This window comes from Euleptes europaea, chromosome 20 (genome assembly GCF_029931775.1).
Source record: "Euleptes europaea isolate rEulEur1 chromosome 20, rEulEur1.hap1, whole genome shotgun sequence".
Taxonomy (NCBI): domain Eukaryota; kingdom Metazoa; phylum Chordata; class Lepidosauria; order Squamata; family Sphaerodactylidae; genus Euleptes; species Euleptes europaea.
In genome coordinates this window covers 25,150,844-25,169,125 of record NC_079331.1, presented here as the reverse complement: position 1 = coordinate 25,169,125, position 18,282 = coordinate 25,150,844, and the positions used below count along the sequence as shown (strand labels likewise).

Here is an 18,282-nt window from a genome sequence, read left to right as displayed (position 1 = left end):
CGGGCCGAGTGGTGTCATGGAGAGGCATGAGTGCTGTGTCTGGATTCACTCCTCATGAGCAAAGTGCACACAGGGGTCTCCTCAAGATGCCCCTCAGTGGCTGGTGGGGGCCATCCATGTGGACGCAGATTCTGCAGGCGACACTGTGCTGGAAATGCATCAGAGACCTCCTGTGCTCACCGATGCAAATAAAACTATAATATGTATATATGTATAATATTCACATTTCATTTGTCATAATGAACAATGTTACATAATTGTTTACAGTAGCACTCCACAAATAAATGTGGAAGATAGCTGGCCCCTTCCCATATGGTTTAAATGGGGTGGGGGATTGCCAACGCCCCAGATTCCTCCATTTGTCATCTTTTTTTTAACACTGTGATGTCAGAAGCAGACCAAGAACATTTCACAGAATATTTGTTCACAGATGCTCAAGATGTAGTCTGTTCACAATCTTTGGTTACTTTGGGTGTAAATAAGACACTGTCTTTGGCCCTTTTAGCAGCTTTCCATGGCCATCAATGGCAACTGACTCCTGACAGGCATAAGAACATAAGAAAAGCCCTGCTGGATCAGACCAAGGCCCATCAAGCCCAGCAGTCTGTTCACACAGGAGTCAACCAGGTGCCTCTAGGAAGCCCATGAGCAAGACGACTGCAGCAGCATTATCCTGCCTGTGTTCCCCAGCACCTAATACAATAGGCCTGCTCCTCTGAGACAAAAGAGGATAGATATGCATCATGACTAGCATCCATTTTGACTAGTAGCTATGGATGGTCCTATCCTCCATGAACATGTCCACTCCCCTGTTAATTCCTTCCAAGATGGCAGCCATCACCACATTCTGGGGCAGGGAGTTCCACAATTTATGAGTTGTGTGAAGAAATACTTCCTTTTATCTGTTTTGAATCGCTCACCCTTCAGCTTCAGCACACGACCCCACGTTCTAGTATTATGAGGAAGAAAAGCTTCTCCCTGTTCACTCTCTCCACACCATGTATAATTTCATCGACCTCTACCATGCCTCCCCTTACCTGCCTTTTTTCTAAGCTAAACAGACAAATGGAACCTCCATATTCAGAGGCAGTATGGTCCAGTTGTTGAAAGGCAACAGCAGGGGAAGCCTTGTACTCCCCACACCTGTGTGTGGGCTTCCTAGAAACATCTGTCCGGCCCTTGTATTAACCAAAAATTCTCTTCTTACTCTCTGCATTCAGGGTGTATCATTATATGAACTCTTAATTCATTCCTACTTTTAAAAAAATCATTCACCCCCCCAACAATTCTAATGAATTATTGTTAAAATAAATGCAGAAGCCCCAATCTGTCCTCCAGAGTCCTTCAAATCCCCAATTTCTTTTCTGTAATGATTTCTGGGTCCGGGTGTGTGCGCGAGAAAGTCCCAGCCAGTAGAAGTAGGAAGACCTGCCCAAAGGTTTGGAACTGGCTGCCCCGGAGAGGCCAGGGCTCTTCAAGAGACAGACGCAACTGGGAGGGGCTGCATGATATCTAAGGAATCTGCATTATTTTAAAAGTCCAGCCTGCACATGACCACTCGTTCTTGCAGAGGTATAAAAACAAGTTCATTGCAGAAGCAGGTAATTAATAAAAATAGCTTGCATGTAAAAATGTGTGTGTGTAAAATGCCGTCAAGTCGCAGCCGACTTATGGCGACCCCTTTTTGGGGTTTTCATGGCAAGAGACTAGCAGAGGTGGTTTTGCCATTGCCTGCCTCTGCACAGCAACCCTGGTATTCCTTGGTGGTCTCCCATCCAAATACTAACCAGGGCTGACCCTGCTTAGCTTCTGAGATTGGACGAGATCAGGCTAGCCTGGGCCATCCAGGTCAGGGCTGCATGTAAAAATAGTTAGCATCAACTGTGTCCAGGTCAGTGCGCCACAGATTTTTCCAAAACACCCCCTCCCCACCCACCAAGGGACAAGGCAGCGACATGAGGCAGCTGCCAGGAGACGTATGGAAGGAAACAAGCCTGAGGAAGCAGGAAACACTGCTGGTGCTGCTGGGCTCAGCAGGGCGGCTGAGACAACCCCGCCACCAGCTGAAAAGGAAGCAACACACCTACAGCCCCCAGGGCAGCTGTGGGGAGGGGGCCGGTCCTCGAACCACTGGGAGAGCTGACAAGAAGAGGAGTTCAGGCAGCATGCCGCGAGCAACTGGTGGGAAAGCTCGGAGCCAGCGAGGCCACCAGAGGAGGGAAAAGGGCGGATGATAGAAAGCAGGGGTGGGATGGGGAATCCTGTGAGGGAGGTGGGGCTGAGAAAGTGTGAATGGCACAAGGTCACCCAGCTGGCTTCATGTGTAGGAGTGGGGAAACAAATCCAGTTCACCAGATTAGCCTCCACCCCTCATGTGGAGGAGTGGGGAATCAAGCCCGTTCTCTAGATCAGAGTCCACCGCTCTTAACCACTACACCATGCTGGCTCTCAAGGTTGACGGTCAGCCAGGAGAAGCTGCACCTGGTAGCCAGGGGAACCTGGACCGCTTGTTGATGAGGCCAGGCAAAGACTCTAGGGACCATGGCAGAGAGCCAGAGGCAAGGGCAGCCCAAGGGGGCACCTCACAAACTGGGCCACAGGAATGAATTGGTATAACAGAATGCCCCCGCCCCCCAGAGGGTGAGGAGGAAGATTTTTGCTCTGGGCTCCCGCTGCATTTCAGGACCTGGCTCCGAGCCATTCTTTCCCTCCCCAAGCTGTACTTCTACAAACTTTAATTCAAAAGTATTTTATATTTCCTCCTCCGCCATATGCAAGTGGACCTCTCAGGGAATCTTCCTGCCCTCCAGGCCAGGGCATTCCTTGCGCACACAGGGCAGAGAATCTGAGCCACAACTTTGAGCAAGTTATTTCCCCCACGCTGGGACAACTGGGGAGCCTGGAAATGCCGAGTCAAAGGCCAGGGAAGTGTCTCTGGGACCAAAGACCACCCAGGGGGCCCAGGGGAGGGAGAGCAGGGGAGGTCGAGGCAGCCAGCTGGGACAAGCGGCACTGGGGAGGGGGGGGAGTCCAGCTTCCCAGGAAAAGGAGCCCCCCCCCCAGACCCACCGACTGCCTAGGCCGGGATCCTGTACAGGAGGTTTCCATGCCCATCCACAAACTCGCGGCCCTTGCGCACTACTCGGAGTGGGGGCTGCTCTTCCTGGGCGGGCGAGGGGGGCGGGGGCTGCTGGGGGCTGCCGTCGGGCGGCGGGGGGCGGCGGGCGGGCCCCTTCCTCTGCGCCGCCTCCGGGGCCAGCGCCTCGGGGCCCCCCGTCCGGCAGAGGGGCAGCAGCTGGCGGGCAGGCGGGGGCGCCGGAACGCCCCCGCCGGGGCGAGGCTGCAGCCGGCTGTCCTGCTCCAGCGCCCGTTCCCGGGAAGGCGAGAAGCGGCTCCGCAGGACCCTGCCGACGACGTCGGGGCTCACCTCGAAGCTGCGGGCCAGGCGGGAGACGGGCCACTCCTCCGGCGAGTCCCGGCGGAGGTACCTGCCGAGGCAGAGCAGAGCAGAGCAGAGCAGAGGGCTCGTCGCCAGCCTCCTGGGCCGCCGCCGCCTCCCTCCCCGCCCCCCCCCGGGCCGCGCCACTCACTCACCGCATCTGCTCCATGGCCCGGCGGCTCAGCGTGCGCTCCGGCGGCCCCGGCGGCTCCAGCAGCCTCCGCACCCTGCTCAGGCGGGCCGCCCCGGCCCGGCGCTTCTCCTCCAGCCTGGGGGACGCAAGCCGCGTGAGCGCAGGGGCGGACTCCCCCCCCCCGGGGCCCCCCGCCCCCCCCCGGCCGAGACCTACCTGGCCGCCGCCTCCTCCTGCGACTCGAGCTGTTTGGGCCCCGTCCGCAGGCCCCAGGCCCGCCACCGCCACCGCCACCCGCGCGCCGCCATCTCTCCCCAGCTAGGCGGAGGACGGGAGAGCGGCGCGCACGTGGGGACGGCGAGGCGGAGCCGCCCCGCCCCCGGAGGAAGCCGCCGCTCGCGGGAAAGAACAGGCCGAGCCCGGCGGGTCCAACGGAATAAAGCTTTAATACAAAGTCGGTTACAAAAGCGCCCCGCCGGGGCGCGGCCCCCTCGCCGAGGCCGCCTCGCCAGGGGGACGGACGGACGGACGGACAGAAGGGCTCCCTCGGTCCGCCGCGCTGGGCGCCCTGCCCGCCGCCGTGTCAGCGCCGGCGCCGCCCGCCCGCCCCCCCCCCGCCCGCGCAGCTCCTCCTGCGCAGCTCCTCCTGCGCCTCGTCGCGCAGCCGCTGGGGGGGGGGTCGCTCAGGGGCCCTTCCTGCAGGGGGGGGGGAGAAGGGCAGGCCGAGCGGGGGCTGGGCCCCGGGCTGCGAGGCCCGGCTGCTGCGGCGGGCGGGCGGGCGGGCGGGGGGCTACCTGGGCTGGCTGAGGTGCAGCGCGGCGGCGTGGGCGGGGCGGTGCGGGCTGGCGCGGCGGATGAGCGGCGCCGAGGCGGAGTTGATGGCCAGGCCGCGCGCGTCGGTGCGGTGGAAGGGGCCGGGCGCCGCCCCCAAGGGGAAGCTGCCGTACAGGTGGCTGGGGACGGGGCCCGCCTGCGACAGGCAGCCCAGCGAGCCGGCGCCCAGGTACAGCGGCCTCCTGCTGGCCGGGCCGCCTGCAAGAGAGAAGCGAGCCGGGTCTCGGCTGGTGCCTCCCCTTCCCTCCCTCCCTCCCTCCGGGTACCACTTCCAGGCGGATCTGCCTGCCTGGTTGCCCCACACCCGGTCAGATTCTGCGGGCAGCCCCGCCCCCCCTTCCCCAGCAGGCCCTCCACACACTGCCAGGAGAGCGGCAGGGGGCAGGCGTGCTGGGACACTCACCGCTGTCCACCTTGCTCTTGGCACTGGTGAATCGCCGCCCTCCCGCCTTCAGCATCCGGGCCAGAGTGCAGGGCTCGCCCCCCATGGCTGTGCCCAGCCAGCTCATGTTCTTGGGGGGCTGGATGTGGAATTGCGGCTTGAAGTGGGATGAGCAGGAGGAGTCGGAGGCCGGGGGGCCCAGGCCAGTCAGGGCACCCAGAAGGGTGGGGATGAAGCCCTGGCTGCCCAGGAGCTGGGCCCGCTCCGGAGGCGGCTGCCGCATGATCTGTTGACCGAGCTCTTGGAGGGAGAGGGGGACGAGGGTCATCAGGTGCTGGGAGTCACGGTTGCTGAAGACATCCTGGAGGAAGTGGGGCTGGAAGGAAAGGCCTCTGGGTCAGAGGATCCTTGCCTGGTCCCCCTTCCTCGCTTACAGTCCACCTTGCACTGCTGAGGCCAGCTCCCCAGGTCTACCCAAAGGCTCTCTGAAGCAGCAGCAGCAGCATTTCCACCCTCAAGACCAGTTGCGTCAGCACAATACTTACAATGCTATTTTCATAGTATTTCCTGTGGCACGCCCCAGTTTGCCCGTGAAAGTCAGGCCCTGAGGGAACAGGTGCTGAGCTTGCCCTGGTCCAGGGGAGACGTACCACTCGGGCCTTGCATCCCCCCCAGGGCCACGGCAGCCGGGACGCTGCTAGAGAAGGCTGCTGCTGGAAAAAAGCAACTGACTGCTCTAAAAGGGGTTCATGAAGGAGAGGGTCCGTCAGTGGCTACTAGCCAAGGAGAGTTAAGAGAACCTCCATACTCAGAGGCAGTCACCCCCTGAATGCCGGTGCTGGGAGGCCACATCCAGGGAAGACAGTCTCCAGAGGAACTGGCTGGCCACTGTATGAGACAGGATGCTGGACTAGGGGGACCCTCAGTGGTCTGATCCCGCAGGCCTTATGATGGGAAAGAGGATCATGATCCCAGACAGCCTCCAGGGTGAATTTGGGGGTCCCAGAAGGGTGGCTTTTCCCACCTGGCTTTCAGAGATGTGGATGTGGGGTCTATGTATCTCCACAGGCCGTGGCTCAGTGTTCCGGAGCAGGCGGGTCAGCTGGTCTACAATGCCCAGCCCCCGGATGAGGTTCTCACGCCGCAAAAGGGCCTTCACCCTCTCCACTTCCTCTTCCTCCACGATGGCTTGGGGAGTCATGCTGTCGTATGGCAAGGATGGCATCTAGGGACGGAAATGCCGGGGGTGGTGGTGGTGGTGGTCAAAAGCTGCCTCTCAGTCCTGCTAGTTAATTTATCCTATTTTATACCAGCAGATTAAGTAAAACTTCCACCACAAAACGCTCCTATTCCATTCCCCAAAAAAGCGTAAGGCTGCTTCCCCGAGGCAAGGAGTCCCCGCTGACCCTCGGGCCCACTGGCCTCATAGGGCAGTTCTGGGGCAGCCACGCTTGACTAGCCAAAAGGCCCAGCCTCTGCCCGGTCACAGGCACAGCTAGGCCTGAGCTCTCTCAAGCGCTTTCTGTACCTGTGGGCTGGATCAGGCCAGAAAGTGGCAAGGCAGGAGAAGGATCCAGCACTTCCAAGCAAGTGGAAGCTGAACTGTCTGTGCAAACCGATACAGCTCTGCTCCATTTGGATTACATACTCATACAACCAGTTGACTGTGCCATGCATGTGGCGCAGAAGCAGGAACCCCCCCTCCCACCCGCAGTGCTCTGCAAGGTCTCCCTGGCTGTACCTTTGGGTTCCAGGTCTTGCTGTGGCTGCTAGTGAGCCGCGTGGGAGCTGGCTTTCCCCTGCTCTTCTCGTGGGGCTTTTCCCCAGCAGATTCTCCTTGCAAGTTCTCTTTCATATCCCTTTTCTTCTTCCCAGCTGTGCTGTCTCTCTGCTCCTGCTTTTGGCGGATCTCCTCCAGCTGTTGCCTGCCAGGGAACACAGGGCCGTGTGCACATGGGGAGGGAGGAGGGGAGGGGGGTGTACTTTCTCTGTCCTCCCACTGCCCAGATACCTGGCACACTCTTCTCTAGCCTTGGAGGCCACCGTCTCCTGGAAGAGGGATCCGCTGTGCTTGAAGAAAGGCGCATATTTTTCTGTGCCACGTGCTGGGAAGATGCGCCGGTAGCCACCCAGGTGGCTGTTCTCGTACTTTTCTGCCTGGGCCAGCCAGGCAGCCTGGCTGCTCTCCATTTGTTCACGCCTGCCAGGGAGCAACACAGAAGCTCAGGCTGTGGCCACAGCAGAGGAGACCGTTGTCAGCCCCTTCCGCTCTCCAGTGGGCTGGCACCAAGCTTAGTCTGCCACAAGAGGTGCCCTCTTCCTTCCACCTAGTGCCAGTGCCCCGCCCCCTCATGCCCAGCTACGAAGCCCCTCTCCAGACCAGGGAAGAGCCAGGGCCCCTCTCTGCGGCTTCCATTTAGCTGGATAGAGGCCCTTGCCCCGGGGAGAGGGCCAAGGCCAGGTCCTGCTTCCCTGGGGTACCTGGCTTCCCGCGGAGGCTGGTGGGCTTGGAGAAGGCGCTCCTTGACCCGCCTCTTGTCCTCCTCCAGGACCTTCCTCTTGTCGCAGGCCCGCAAATTGATGAGGTTGATGGCGTCACAAAGCAGGGCATCTTTCACTTCTCGGTCCAGCCGAGAGTCGGTGGTGAAGCTGGGGGAGTGGTTGACCTGGAAGGCGGGAGCAATTCAGCTTTCACACTAAGTCAGAGCAGCTTTTGAGGCTCGAAGGCCAACCGGTGTCCTGGGAAAGGCGGGAGCCCTGCAGACCCCGGGGTGGTGGTGTTGGCTGCCCTGCCCCATCATCTGGCTTTGCCTCCAGGACTGCGCGGCTCCCGCCTTTCCCAGGACACCGGCTTGCTTTCGAGCCACAAAAGCTGCTCTGACGTAGTGTGAAAGGTTACCGAATGAAATGTGTGGGGGGGGGGGGAGAGGCTGTGAAATTTGGAGCCAGCCCACTTGGCCTGAGTGAGCGTGTAGTGTTGGTGTGAAGACACACATTCCAAAAGGAGGCGGTGGTGCAGACAGACGCTCCATGCAAGAAACACCCCGCTGCTGAGACACGAGGGAGGCTGAGCCCAGGTGGGAGGCTTGCCTGTGGGCAGGCGGATGGTTGGGCTGGAGGGCAGAGCCCCCACCCCCTGCTCACCTCCAAGAGCCAGGGTTTGAGCTTCCTGTCCAGGAGGATGTCGAAGCCGAGGATCTCAAAGCAGGCGCAGCCCGAGATGTGGTTGGGGAAGCAGGTGCGGTAGTTGTGCTTCAGCACTGGGTGGGCAGCGATCAGGGTCTTGATGATGATGTCCTCGATGTCCCGCCACAACTCGGCTGTGTCATAGTTGTGCTCCCGCATCCAGGCATTCAGTGTGGACAGCTTCCTGCGGGGGGGGGGGGAGCGTGTGTGTGTGTCAGGGGCTAATGGTGCCTCCCCAGCTCACGTGTAGAGCCTGTCCCCGAATCCGCCTGCGTGGGACTTGCTAGGATTGCCGGCCTTGGCACGCCGCAGAGCCTTTGCCTGTTCATGGTGCCTGCCCAAGAGATGGAGTGGCCGATGGAAAGGGAGACAGTGCCCAGCCTCCTCCTACCGGGTCGTTGTGGGGAAAGTAAATGCAAATACCCACAGGGCTATAAACCAAGCCGGTAGATGGCCAAGCAGGGACTGGAACCCGCATCTGCCTGTTCCAGAGCTCTGTCTCCTTGGCCGGTTGTTGCCCCCCTCGTCCCTGTGCACTGAGCACCTGCAAATGCCTCCCCCCTTCCCTGCACAGGGGGCCTTGGCAGTGACAATACCTCTTACTGCCCGTGTTGTCATTCCGGACAAAGTTCTCATTATGCTTGTTGATGGCGTAGTTGGTCAGGTGCATACAGATGTCATCCTGAGGGAGAGATGCAGGAAGGCTTGCTCTTCCCGCTCGCTCTTGCCGGACCTCCCAGAAGAGCAGTATTCACCTGCTCCCGCCCCATGCCAGCGCCACCCAGCCAGGCGTCCTTCCTGATGCAGTGCTGCGCTTCCAGCTCAGAGGTTCTTGCTGCTTAAAGCTGTGCCAGATGTTGGGCTACCCCCCCCCACTCCAGCCTCTTTCAGAGGGAGCACGGGAGAGTGCACTCCTGGCCCTGGAAGCGGAGGATCGTGGGGGTTCCAGGAACTCTACTTTTTTTTTATTTAAAATTTTTTATTGCTTTTATAATTAAACACAAAAACAAACAAAAAAAATAAAAAAACTCTACTTTGGACCAGCCAACCCCTCGCCCACATAGAGAGCCCACTGGACCACAACACCTATGCCGTTCCTGGGGAACACTCCTTCTTTACCAGGTTGCTGCTGCTGGGCTCGATGTACCTCATGGTGGCAAAGCGGGCCAGCCCCTCCTCATAGACAAAAATTTTTAGCGGGTCACAGGAAGTGACCAGGACATAGATGCGCATGTCAAACTTGAAGCCATCAATGAGGAAGGGCTGCAAGGAGAGAAACCAAGGGACTGTAGGCAAAGAAGAGAGGGCACCGCCCCAGGCCAGGTGGCAAGCTAAGCTAGGAGGGCAGGAGCTTAGGCACAGTGGGTGAGGGATGCTCTCCAGGCCCACCTTGGTGATATACTGCTGGCAGATCATGTGCTCGCCATGCTTGATCTCCTTGGGGTTGCGTGTAATGAAGATGCCGCGTCCTTGACAGCCACTGTCTGGCTTGCAGATGTACGTCCTGTTCTTCCTCATCCGCCCGTAGGCTTGGAAGTCCCCATAGCTACACAGGGACAAGACAACAGAACCACTGGGGCTGCGAGGGACTGTGGGCGTCTTGTGCTGTCCAGGAATCTCCCCCCACCATTACACTGCAGCCCATGTCAGTCACTCACTCAGCTGGCAAACACCATGTGCGGGGGAAGATGCTGTACTCCTTGGGGAAAAGTTTCAGCATGCGGTTGAGATTGCGGGCCAGCAGGTCCTTGCGGCAGATCTCAGCCATGCCTGGGAAATGGTTGATTTTCTGAAATAAAGTGAGAGCAGGAGAGCTGCCAAGTGGAGAGAGACTGCTTGCATAGCTAACAAAAGAGATGCAAGTCTGCAATGCAGTTTTTTAACTAAAAAAGCAGACTCTGGCAAGAAATTGCCAAATCAGAATTTAACAGCAAGCTGTTTAACAGCAAGCCAGTTAAGGGTCAGCTAGCATTTTGCACTGCATGTGACATGCATGTGACATGCAAGTCCTGCCTGTTGCCATTTATGGTCACGGGTTAGTTTGTCCACATTGGCATTTTGCACCACAGTCTGTCTAGTGTTTCAGGAGTCTCCATCTCACTGTTCAATTTTTTTCCCACGTGTGACCTTGGATATCTCTCATCAAAAGAACACCAATTCCATGCATCTTATGGACTCCACTCCCACCTTTTGAAACAGCCTGCCTGAGGAGGGCAGGGAGGCTCCCACTCTCCAGACATTCTGCAATCTAGGAAAAACTGAACTATTCAGGAGGGCTTTTCTGCAGTCAAAAGCTCCACTCACGACCGGAGTTCGATCCCGACAGAAGTTGGTTTCAGGTAGCTGGCTCAAGGTTGACTCAGCCTTCCATCCTTCCGAGGTCGATAAAATGAGTACCCAGCTCGCTGGGGGCAAAGGGAAGATAACTGGGGAAGGCACTGGCAAACCACCCCGTAAACAAAATGTCGGGATGTGACATCACACCATGGGTCAAGAATGACCCGGTGCTTGCACAGGAGACCGTTACCTTTTAAGAGGTTTGCACTGTACAAAATGGTTCACAAACTTACTCGGACAAACGATTAGGGGCTATGGTCTATACTCCTGTGTACAGCCTACTGTAAGTAGGATTGTATCATGTAATTTTTGCACTGCTTAATGTGTCACATTAATACTTCTGCTGTACTTTCTGGTTGGTCCCAGACGTCTACAATCCCAACAGATTGTTTACTGAATGTCCCATTTTGTTGACTGTACTGACTCACTATGTGTAAATCCGTCTTGAGGCCCTGTGAGAAAGGTGGACTATAAGCAGTGCAAGTAAACAAACAAATAAATCATTAGTTAATCCATTAATCTGTAAGATGCCACAATGTTTTTTTTTTGTTTAGGACACCCAAAGGTGGCATCACAGAGGCACAGACCTCCGGCAAGAACAGCGGCACAGACAGCCCCAGGGACCTTCTCTGTAAGAAGAAGGCACCAGAAATTTCTAAGGGCAGGAAGGAGACACGCCTGCCCTTGCACTCCAGCGCAATAGAGATGTTGTGGCATTTCAAAGCCTGCAGGTTAAGAGAGGCTTTTAGAAACGAGACACATCCTGACTGCTCCTTCTCTGTGGTTCCACAGCAGGTACCTGAAACCTCTTCATCTCCATTACGCGCTCCAGTGAGACGGAGCAGTCAGTCCAGTAAACTGTCCACTCCTCGTCTTCGCCCACTTCTTTCAGGCTGCAGCGTCGAGCAGCACGCCTCACTACAGCAAAAGGAGGAGAGAAATTCAGCCTCCTGTTGCCACAGAGGGGGCCGCAGTGGTCCGTGCCACGGGACTGGAGTCAATACAACAGGGCTCCCTGGGAATTGCTTCTCTAGGGCAGAGATCCCACACCTCATAGTCCTGAGTGCCCAACAGCTGCCAAGTCCACTCCGGGAAGCCAGGTGCCAGCCTACTCTGGGAAACCAAAAAAAAAACCCCGTTCCTGTGCAGGAAGCACCAAGCAGCAGCCCTGACTTACCACTCTCATACTTGCAGCTGGACAGGTTGATTGAGAGCAGCCTGGAACCAAGGAAGCAACAGTTCAGAGGCTGGGGAGAACTGCCAGTGGCCAGAGGGAGGGGACCACGGACTTGAAGTCTCCCCCTCCCCACAGAAGACACAACATGGAGGGGCAGAATCCCAAACCCAACTGTGAGGAGAAGGGAGTCCACAGCTTGCTCTGGGGCTGCTGGGGAGCCAGGAGGGACCACTCGCCTGTATTTTTTCTTTTTTTTCCTCCGTGCCTGTTCTGTGTCCCACTCTTCAGCCACCTTTTCCTCCAAATCTATCAGTGCCCTTCGTGGCTGGTCATCTGTGCTGCCTGGCTGGCCTTTGCACCCTGGACAGAGGCCTTGTGGCTGGTGGGGTGAGGATTTCTCTTCCTCCTCCAGTCCCTTAAGACATTCGTTGACAGACTCATCCGAGAGACCCCCCTCCTCATCTTCCTCCTCCTCCTCCTCCGTTTCGGTCTCTGACTCACTGCTTCCCTCTGCGCTGCTCTTCATCCTCTCAGGCTCTCTTGCAACAGAGGGAAGGAGGTGTCAGCGGGGCAGGGAGCCTCTCCCTCCCCCCCTTAGGCATGCAGTTGCTGGCCGTGCAGAATCCCTCCGTCCCTCCCGGGCTGCCTGCGCTGTGCCAGCTGCCTGCAAGCCAAGTGCAGGGCAGCCACGAGGGCTGCCAACCTCCAGGTGGTGGCTGGAGATCTCCTGCTATTACAACTGATCTCCAGCCAATAGAGATCAGTTCCCCTGGAGAAAATGGCCGCTTTGGCCATTGGACTCTATGGCACTGAAGTCCCTCCTCAAACCCCGCCCCCTCAGGCTCCGCCCCAAAAACCTCCCGCCGGTGGCGGAGAGGGACCTGGCCGCGCACCGCCGCCAGGGGGCGGGTCGCGCCACTCCTGGAGGGGCGTGGCGCTTCTCCGCGGGGGGGGGGGCGGAGGGCCCACAGGCCCACCGCAGCGGCCATCTTCTCCTGGGCGCTGTGAGCGTCAGCTGGGGGGACGGGCCTGGGGACGGGAGGCCGCCACCTGCCCAGGGGCCGGGGTGGACGTCAGGGGCGAGGGTCGGGAGTGGGGAGGGGTCTTCCTCGCCCCCCCCGGCCTGCCTGAAGGAGCGGCCCCGCCCCCGTCGCCCCGCCCCCTCACCAGCCCAGCGGCTAACTGGCGGCGGCGGCGCCTGGGCCTCGGGCCCGGCCGCAGTCACCATGGCGACTGCCGGCCCCGCCCCTCTGGGCAAGGGCGGGGCCCGCGCTCCGCCAGGGGGCGCCTCGCCCTCTGTGACGAGGGCGACGTCTCGCCCGCCATTGGTTCGCCCTCAGCGCGCTGGCTCCTCCCCCCGTCCCCGATTGGCGCTGCTTCAACGGGGGGGCCCTGAGCGCGGCGGCTTGATTGGTTTTAAACCGTGCGGCCGGATATCCGGGAGGGCCGGGGCTCGCTCAGGCTTCTGCTCCTACGCGTGGAGGCTCCGTTCCCAACTCCTGCCACGCCCCCATTTTTCGCGCCCCCCCTTGCAGCGTAGTGCTGTTTCGAAGAGAGCCTACGGCGGTGCCCCCCCGGGGGAGGGGGGAGTCCAGGGACCCCCGGGCCTGGGCGCTGCAGACACCAGGGGGGCACCGTCGCTTGTGAAGCCCCCCCCCAAAAAAAACCCGGTTCTGGGGGCAGAGCAAGGGGGGCGTCGGGCCGGCCTCGCGCCAAAGCTGGGGCTTCGCTGCCCTCTGCGCCGAGGGGGGGGGCGGCCGACGCCGGGCGGGCAGCGGCTCCTCTCTCGCGCGGACGTCCGGGGGCGGGGGGGGCGGCGGGGCGGGTCACCCCTCGAGGAGCGCCACCAGTTCGCGCTGCAGCTGGGCGAAGCGGTCGTCGGGCAGGAGTTGCGCCTGGATGAGGCGCCGGGCGGAGTCCTCGGTGAGCGCCTCGAAGTCGGCGGCCGTCTTGAGGGGCAGGTGTCCGGCCAGCTCGCACAGGGCCACGTTGAAGGCGGCGCCGTCCTTGGCGCCGAAGGAGACCCGCCGGGGCCAGAGGATGACGCGGACGCCCGGGCGCGCCCCCGCCGCCGCCGCCCCCCTCCTCCTCTCCCCCTTCGGGCGCGGCCCCGCGCGTGGCGAAGAGGTTGTGCGCCACCTCGTGCCGGGCCAGGTGGTCGGTGAGGCGGCAGACGCGGCGCGCCAGCTGCTCCAGCCCGTCCCCGCCGGCCGGGCAGTAGAAGAGGAGGCCCGGCGCCGGGACGCCGTGCAGCAGGTGGAGGCCGGCGGCGGGCCGCAGGGGCCGGCAGGGCGCCGTCTCCACGCGCAGCTCGCGCGCCAGGTAGTAGGCGTGCAGGTGGAGGTGGTTGACGGAGGCGCCGGCGCCCAGGCTGTTGAAGCCCAGGCGGAAGGCGGCCCGCCCGCTCAGCAGCAGCGCCTCCAGCCCCGCCAGCAGCGCCTCGGCCGTCAGCACCTGCGGCAGCCCCCGCCCGGGCTCGGGCAGCAGCAGCACGTGGCCCTGCTCCAGCGGGCTCACGTTGATGGCCACCAGCACCGGCGGCGGGCCGCGCGGGCGGTGGCGGGGGGCCAGGGCGAAGAGCACCTCGCCCGGCCGGAGGCGCGTGAAGTTGAAGCGGCGCGGGTCGAAGGGCTGCCGGACGCTGCGCGCCTCCTGGGGCGGCCTGCGGTCCCAGCCCCGCCGCGGGTTGAGCTGCGCCACGAAGCCGGCGGGCCCGGGCAGGAGCCGCGTGCGCAGCTCCCCCAGCCGGTAGCGGAAGAGCCCCCGCGCCACGCGGTCCGCCCAGCCGCGCTGCAGGGCCACGTCGAAAGGGGACGGCGCGCCGCCGCCCCCCGCCCACGCCGCCCCCTGCCGCACAAAGTCCGCGGGCGTGTAGGCGAACACCTCCGCGCCAGCGCCCGGCCCGCCCGGCGGCGGCGGAGGCTCCGGGGCGGCTCGGCCGCCTGCCGCCATGCGCAGGGAGGCTACGAGCCCGCCTGCCCGGGCTCCCGGCCTTGTGCGGCGGAGGCCTTCCGCCCTCCTCCTCCTCCTCCTCGGCGGCACGCGCGCTCCCGCCTGAGCTGCCGCCGCCGCCGCTCTGCCCTGCGGAGGCGACGAGGCCGGATCCGGAGGAGGCGTGGGGCGAGCGGGTCCCGCCTCCGGACAGGGCCGGGCACCTGCAGGCGGACGGGGAAGGGCGCGCGGAGGAGGAGGAGGAGGAGGAGGAAGCGCGGCCGAGTGCGCGGCCATGGGGGGCTCGGGCAGCCACCTGCCGCGGGACCTGCTGAGCGAGTACCAGGTGGGGCGGGCGGGGCGGGGCGGGGCGGGGCGGGGGGCTCCTGGGCCGGCAGCTGACGGCCGCCATTCACCCTCCCCCCTTCTTCCCTTCCCCCTCCCTAGGAGCTGACCTTCCTGAGCAAGCAGGAGATCCTACTGTGAGTAGCCCGGGGCGGGGCCGGCCGCGGGCGGGCAGCTTTTCGTCGCGGCCCTGCTCCAGCGCTGAGGGCTGGCGCCGGCCTCTGCTTGCTGAAGCAGGCCGGAGGCTCGGAAGTCTCCCTCCCCCCCCCCCCCCCCGCCGCCCCAGCAAGGCCGCTTTGTCTTGCAGCGCTCACCGGCGATTCAGCGAGCTGCTGCCCAAGGAGGAGCGGGAGCGCGCTTTGCTGACCAGGCTCCCCCGGAGCAAGATGCTGATGCTGCCCGAGCTGCGGGTAGGCCGGGGCGGGGGGGAGGGAGAGATTGGCTCGGGGGAGGGGCCTTCCCGCTGCGCTGGGGTCTGCAGAGCCAGCAGTGCGGTGGCGGGGTGGTCGCTTGCACCCGAGGAGCTGCCTGGAGCCCCAGGCGCACCCCACCGGCAGAGGGAAAGGAACTTCTGTGCGGGGGGGGGGCGCTCTCTTTCTGAGAGCCTGACACTCCCCACAGCAGCAGCCTTAGCGAAGCCAGACTCCATCTGTGCTGCCGGGGTCTCAAGCGGACAGGGTGGGCTTGGGAACCCTTGAGAAAACTGCTGCTGCTCTTGGGCCGCCAGGCAAATCCCTTCGGCCATCGGATCTGCCGCGTCTTCTCTACGGCCGCCGACGGGGGAGGCAGCCTGTCCTTTGAGGACTTCCTGGATATGTTGAGCGTCTTCAGTGACGCCGCCTCACCAGAAATCAAGTCACACTATGCCTTCCGGATCTTTGGTGAGTAAAAGGAGGAGGAGTTGGGTTTTATACACCGACTTTCTCTACCACTTAAGGAAGAATTAAACCGGCCTACAATCACCTTCCCTTCCCCTCCCCACAACAGACACCCTGTGAGGGAGGTGGGGCTGAGAGCTCTAGCAGAGCTGTAACTAGCTTAAGGTCACCCAGCTGGCTTCATGTGGAGGAGCGGGGAATCAAACCCAGTTCTCCAGATCAGAGTTCACCGCTCCAAACCACTGCTCTTAACTACTACGCCATGCTGACAGAAGTAAGAGGGAGCCCTGCAGCTTGAGAGAGAAAGAGCCAGCACCTGCGCAGGAACTGGTGGGGGTGCACACTGGTGCACCTTTTTCTGTCTCCCTCAAAAGACCTAGAGAGCCACCACGGGGTAGCAGTCAGGCAGCAGACCACACCTTCCAACCTCCTCTCAGTTTGACCTTGAGCCCAGTGCTGTCAGCCAGATCTACCTCGCAGGGCTGTTGTGAGGATAAAATAGGAGGAGGGGAATTTCATGCACAGCTTGAGCTTCTTGGAGGAAAAGCCAGATTAAAATGTGATAAACTTGGGAGTGGAGGGAACTTTCCAGCTCAGCAGATCCTTCCCCCAACTAATCTATGGAATCTACTGAGCAAGGTTCTGTGCAGTCCCAACCCAATATCACATGCTGAGCAGTGTTCAGGGAAGGTCTCTGGACCGGGCCACCTGCTTGCCAAGGACGTTAGCAGAGTCCAGCTCTTCTTCCAGGTTGCCTGCAACCCCTGGAAGCAGAGCTGCTACAAGAAGAGGGGTACTTTTGCCGCCCCCCCCTCCTTGCAACTGGGAAGATGCAAGTCTCTGGGGTGCTCCCTCCTGCGAGACCTCCGCACAAGTCACTCACACAGCATAACTGGCCCTTCTTGCCCTGCTTGTCCTTCAAGATTTTGATGACGACGGGACGCTGGACAAGAAGGACCTGGAGAATCTGGTGAACTGCCTGACAGGGGAAGGAGAACAAAGCCGGCTCAGCCCTGTGGAGATGGACCAGCTCATCCAGAACGTGAGTGCCCAGATGGTGATGCTGGGGGGGGCCACGCTGCTTCTGGCCTGGAGGAGAACTGGGGGGGAGGGTGTGTCCCCCCCACTCTGGCCCTCCAAGGCTGCCTTGTTTCCTGCAGATCCTGGAAGAGTCAGATATCGACAAGGACGGGACCATCAACCTCTCAGAGTTTCAGCATATCATTTCACGCTCACCTGACTTCCCCAGGTAATGCCTGCTGTTCTGCCCTTTGGGCTGGGCTTGAGGGTCCCCCCCCCCCAGTGGGCTGGAGCCAACCTCACCTTCCCTTCTCTTTCAGCTCCTTTAAAATTGTGCTGTGAGGCCTTGCTGTGGCTCCTGAAGACCCCTTTCTTGCCCACTTCTCTCCGACGTGACTCCTTTCGAGCCAAGTAGGGGTTGGCAACTGTTCTGTCAGGAGGGGAGGTCAACAGGACACGTCTCTCCCCCCCCCCCCCCCGCTGTTCTTTTTCTCATGTCCTGCTCTGAGTTTTCGTGCCTTAAGTCAAGCTGCACCTGCCTGCTTCAAGGTAGCCAGGTCATGGGGGTCCTGAGTCAGCTTCTCAGTGAGGCCTTGATCACTTGTGGAGGAGCTGCAAGAGTCCACCCTTGGCTGGTTGCCCTGGGGTTTTGCCGTAGGAAGTCACTCTGTGCCTTGACCTCAGCGATCCCGTCTGGTGCTGCCTGCTTTCCATTCCATGGTGGGAGAACTTTGCACAAGAAGAGTTAGGCCTGCCCCTGCGTCCAGCTCTGTTTGGAGGAGCCTGTGATTGATGGGGAAGCTCTTTCTGTGGAAGGAGGGAGGCTGTTGCCGCTGCCACTTGTCTTACAGCCTCAGTTATGGCCCCTTCCGGCCTCTGCCCGGAATACTAATAAAGCTCAGGAGCTAAACCTGTTAAGTACAGTGGCGTTTATTGTCGCGTCTCTGGCCTCCCTTTGCAACCAATCCAGCAGCTACAGTCGAGTGCTGGAGCTTCCCTTATCTGAGAAACGGGTGGGGGTGGGGTGGCAGGGCTGGAGATGTCATTTCCTTTTCTGGCAAAACCAAAAATAGCCCCTGCCCTCATTGGGGAGTGGGGGGTGGGCGGCAGCTGAGGGCTGCCTGAGATAAAGGTGATGGTAGCAGGGGGCAGGGCATGACCAGACACTGAAAAGGGGCAAGGGAGACCTGTTCCCCCCACCCAGTGGCAAGTGAACCAGGTGCTGGGTCCAAAAGGAAGCCAGGCCTACACAGCTGCCGAAAAAAACATGTTCTCTTTATGTCAATGCACACAATAAAGAAAACCTCTTTTGCAAGAATGTGGGGAAAGGGGTGCATCTGTACTCTAGCGTGGCTCCGGCCAGGAAGAATTCACATTTTGAGACATTCAGACAACATGGCAAGTCAAAGAGAGACATAGACGGCATTGGTCACTGCTAGACGTGGACTTCCCCCCCCAACCCGCAAAGAAACGCGCGTTTCTCTCCTACCACAGATGGGCAAACGCGGCACCCACCCCACCCCTTCAGCATCTGCTCCTCTCTCTCCCCTTTGCGGTCTGCAGCTGGGCAGATCTCTCCTATTGCCAGTGGTGCCAGAGTGGGTGGGTCTGGGGGGGAGC

At 60.7% G+C, this 18,282-nt stretch overlaps 3 protein-coding genes across 3 annotated transcripts; 1 reads left to right on the top strand and 2 right to left on the bottom strand.

Moving 5' to 3' along the window:
- Positions 1–4,362: 4,362 nt before the first annotated feature.
- TTLL13 (tubulin tyrosine ligase like 13) lies at positions 4,363–12,017 on the bottom strand. The gene is made up of 14 exons (XM_056865764.1): positions 11,725–12,017; positions 11,489–11,529; positions 11,111–11,229; positions 9,633–9,763; positions 9,364–9,520; positions 9,094–9,237; positions 8,571–8,656; positions 7,933–8,158; positions 7,270–7,454; positions 6,800–6,988; positions 6,530–6,713; positions 5,813–6,013; positions 4,810–5,164; positions 4,363–4,604 (listed from the first exon to the last, which is right to left on the bottom strand). The coding sequence occupies exons 1-14, from the start codon at positions 12,012–12,014 to the stop codon at positions 4,363–4,365; spliced, it is 2,550 nt and encodes an 849-aa protein (XP_056721742.1). The 5' UTR covers positions 12,015–12,017.
- A 1,297-nt stretch (positions 12,018–13,314) lies between these two features.
- Positions 13,315–14,716, bottom strand: GDPGP1 (GDP-D-glucose phosphorylase 1). The gene is given in 2 exon segments (XM_056865763.1): positions 13,315–13,584; positions 13,586–14,716. Coding segments are annotated over 2 exon segments (1,401 nt in total).
- On the top strand, positions 14,715–17,004 carry CIB1 (calcium and integrin binding 1). The gene is made up of 7 exons (XM_056865998.1): positions 14,715–14,765; positions 14,867–14,901; positions 15,072–15,174; positions 15,492–15,645; positions 16,566–16,684; positions 16,803–16,891; positions 16,983–17,004. The coding sequence occupies exons 1-7, from the start codon at positions 14,715–14,717 to the stop codon at positions 17,002–17,004; spliced, it is 573 nt and encodes a 190-aa protein (XP_056721976.1).
- Positions 17,005–18,282: the final 1,278 nt, after the last annotated feature.

What these genes read in the sequence shown, in the direction of transcription:
- TTLL13 (XM_056865764.1), bottom strand. Translation starts at nt 12,014, where the DNA reads ATGAAGAGCAGCGCAGAGGGAAGCAGTGAGTCAGAGACCGAAACGGAG. An exon ending in GACAACACGGGCAGTAAGAG is followed by an intron (nt 8,159 to 8,570) that starts GTATTGTCACTG and finishes CCCCCCCCGCAG; the next exon opens with GAAGCTGTCCACACTGAATG. An exon ending in TCAAACCCTGGCTCTTGGAG is followed by an intron (nt 7,455 to 7,932) that starts GTGAGCAGGGGG and finishes CCCGCCTTCCAG; the next exon opens with GTCAACCACTCCCCCAGCTT.
- CIB1 (XM_056865998.1), top strand. Translation starts at nt 14,715, where the DNA reads ATGGGGGGCTCGGGCAGCCACCTGCCGCGGGACCTGCTGAGCGAGTAC. An exon ending in TGATGCTGCCCGAGCTGCGG is followed by an intron (nt 15,175 to 15,491) that starts GTAGGCCGGGGC and finishes TTGGGCCGCCAG; the next exon opens with GCAAATCCCTTCGGCCATCG. An exon ending in CTATGCCTTCCGGATCTTTG is followed by an intron (nt 15,646 to 16,565) that starts GTGAGTAAAAGG and finishes TTGTCCTTCAAG; the next exon opens with ATTTTGATGACGACGGGACG.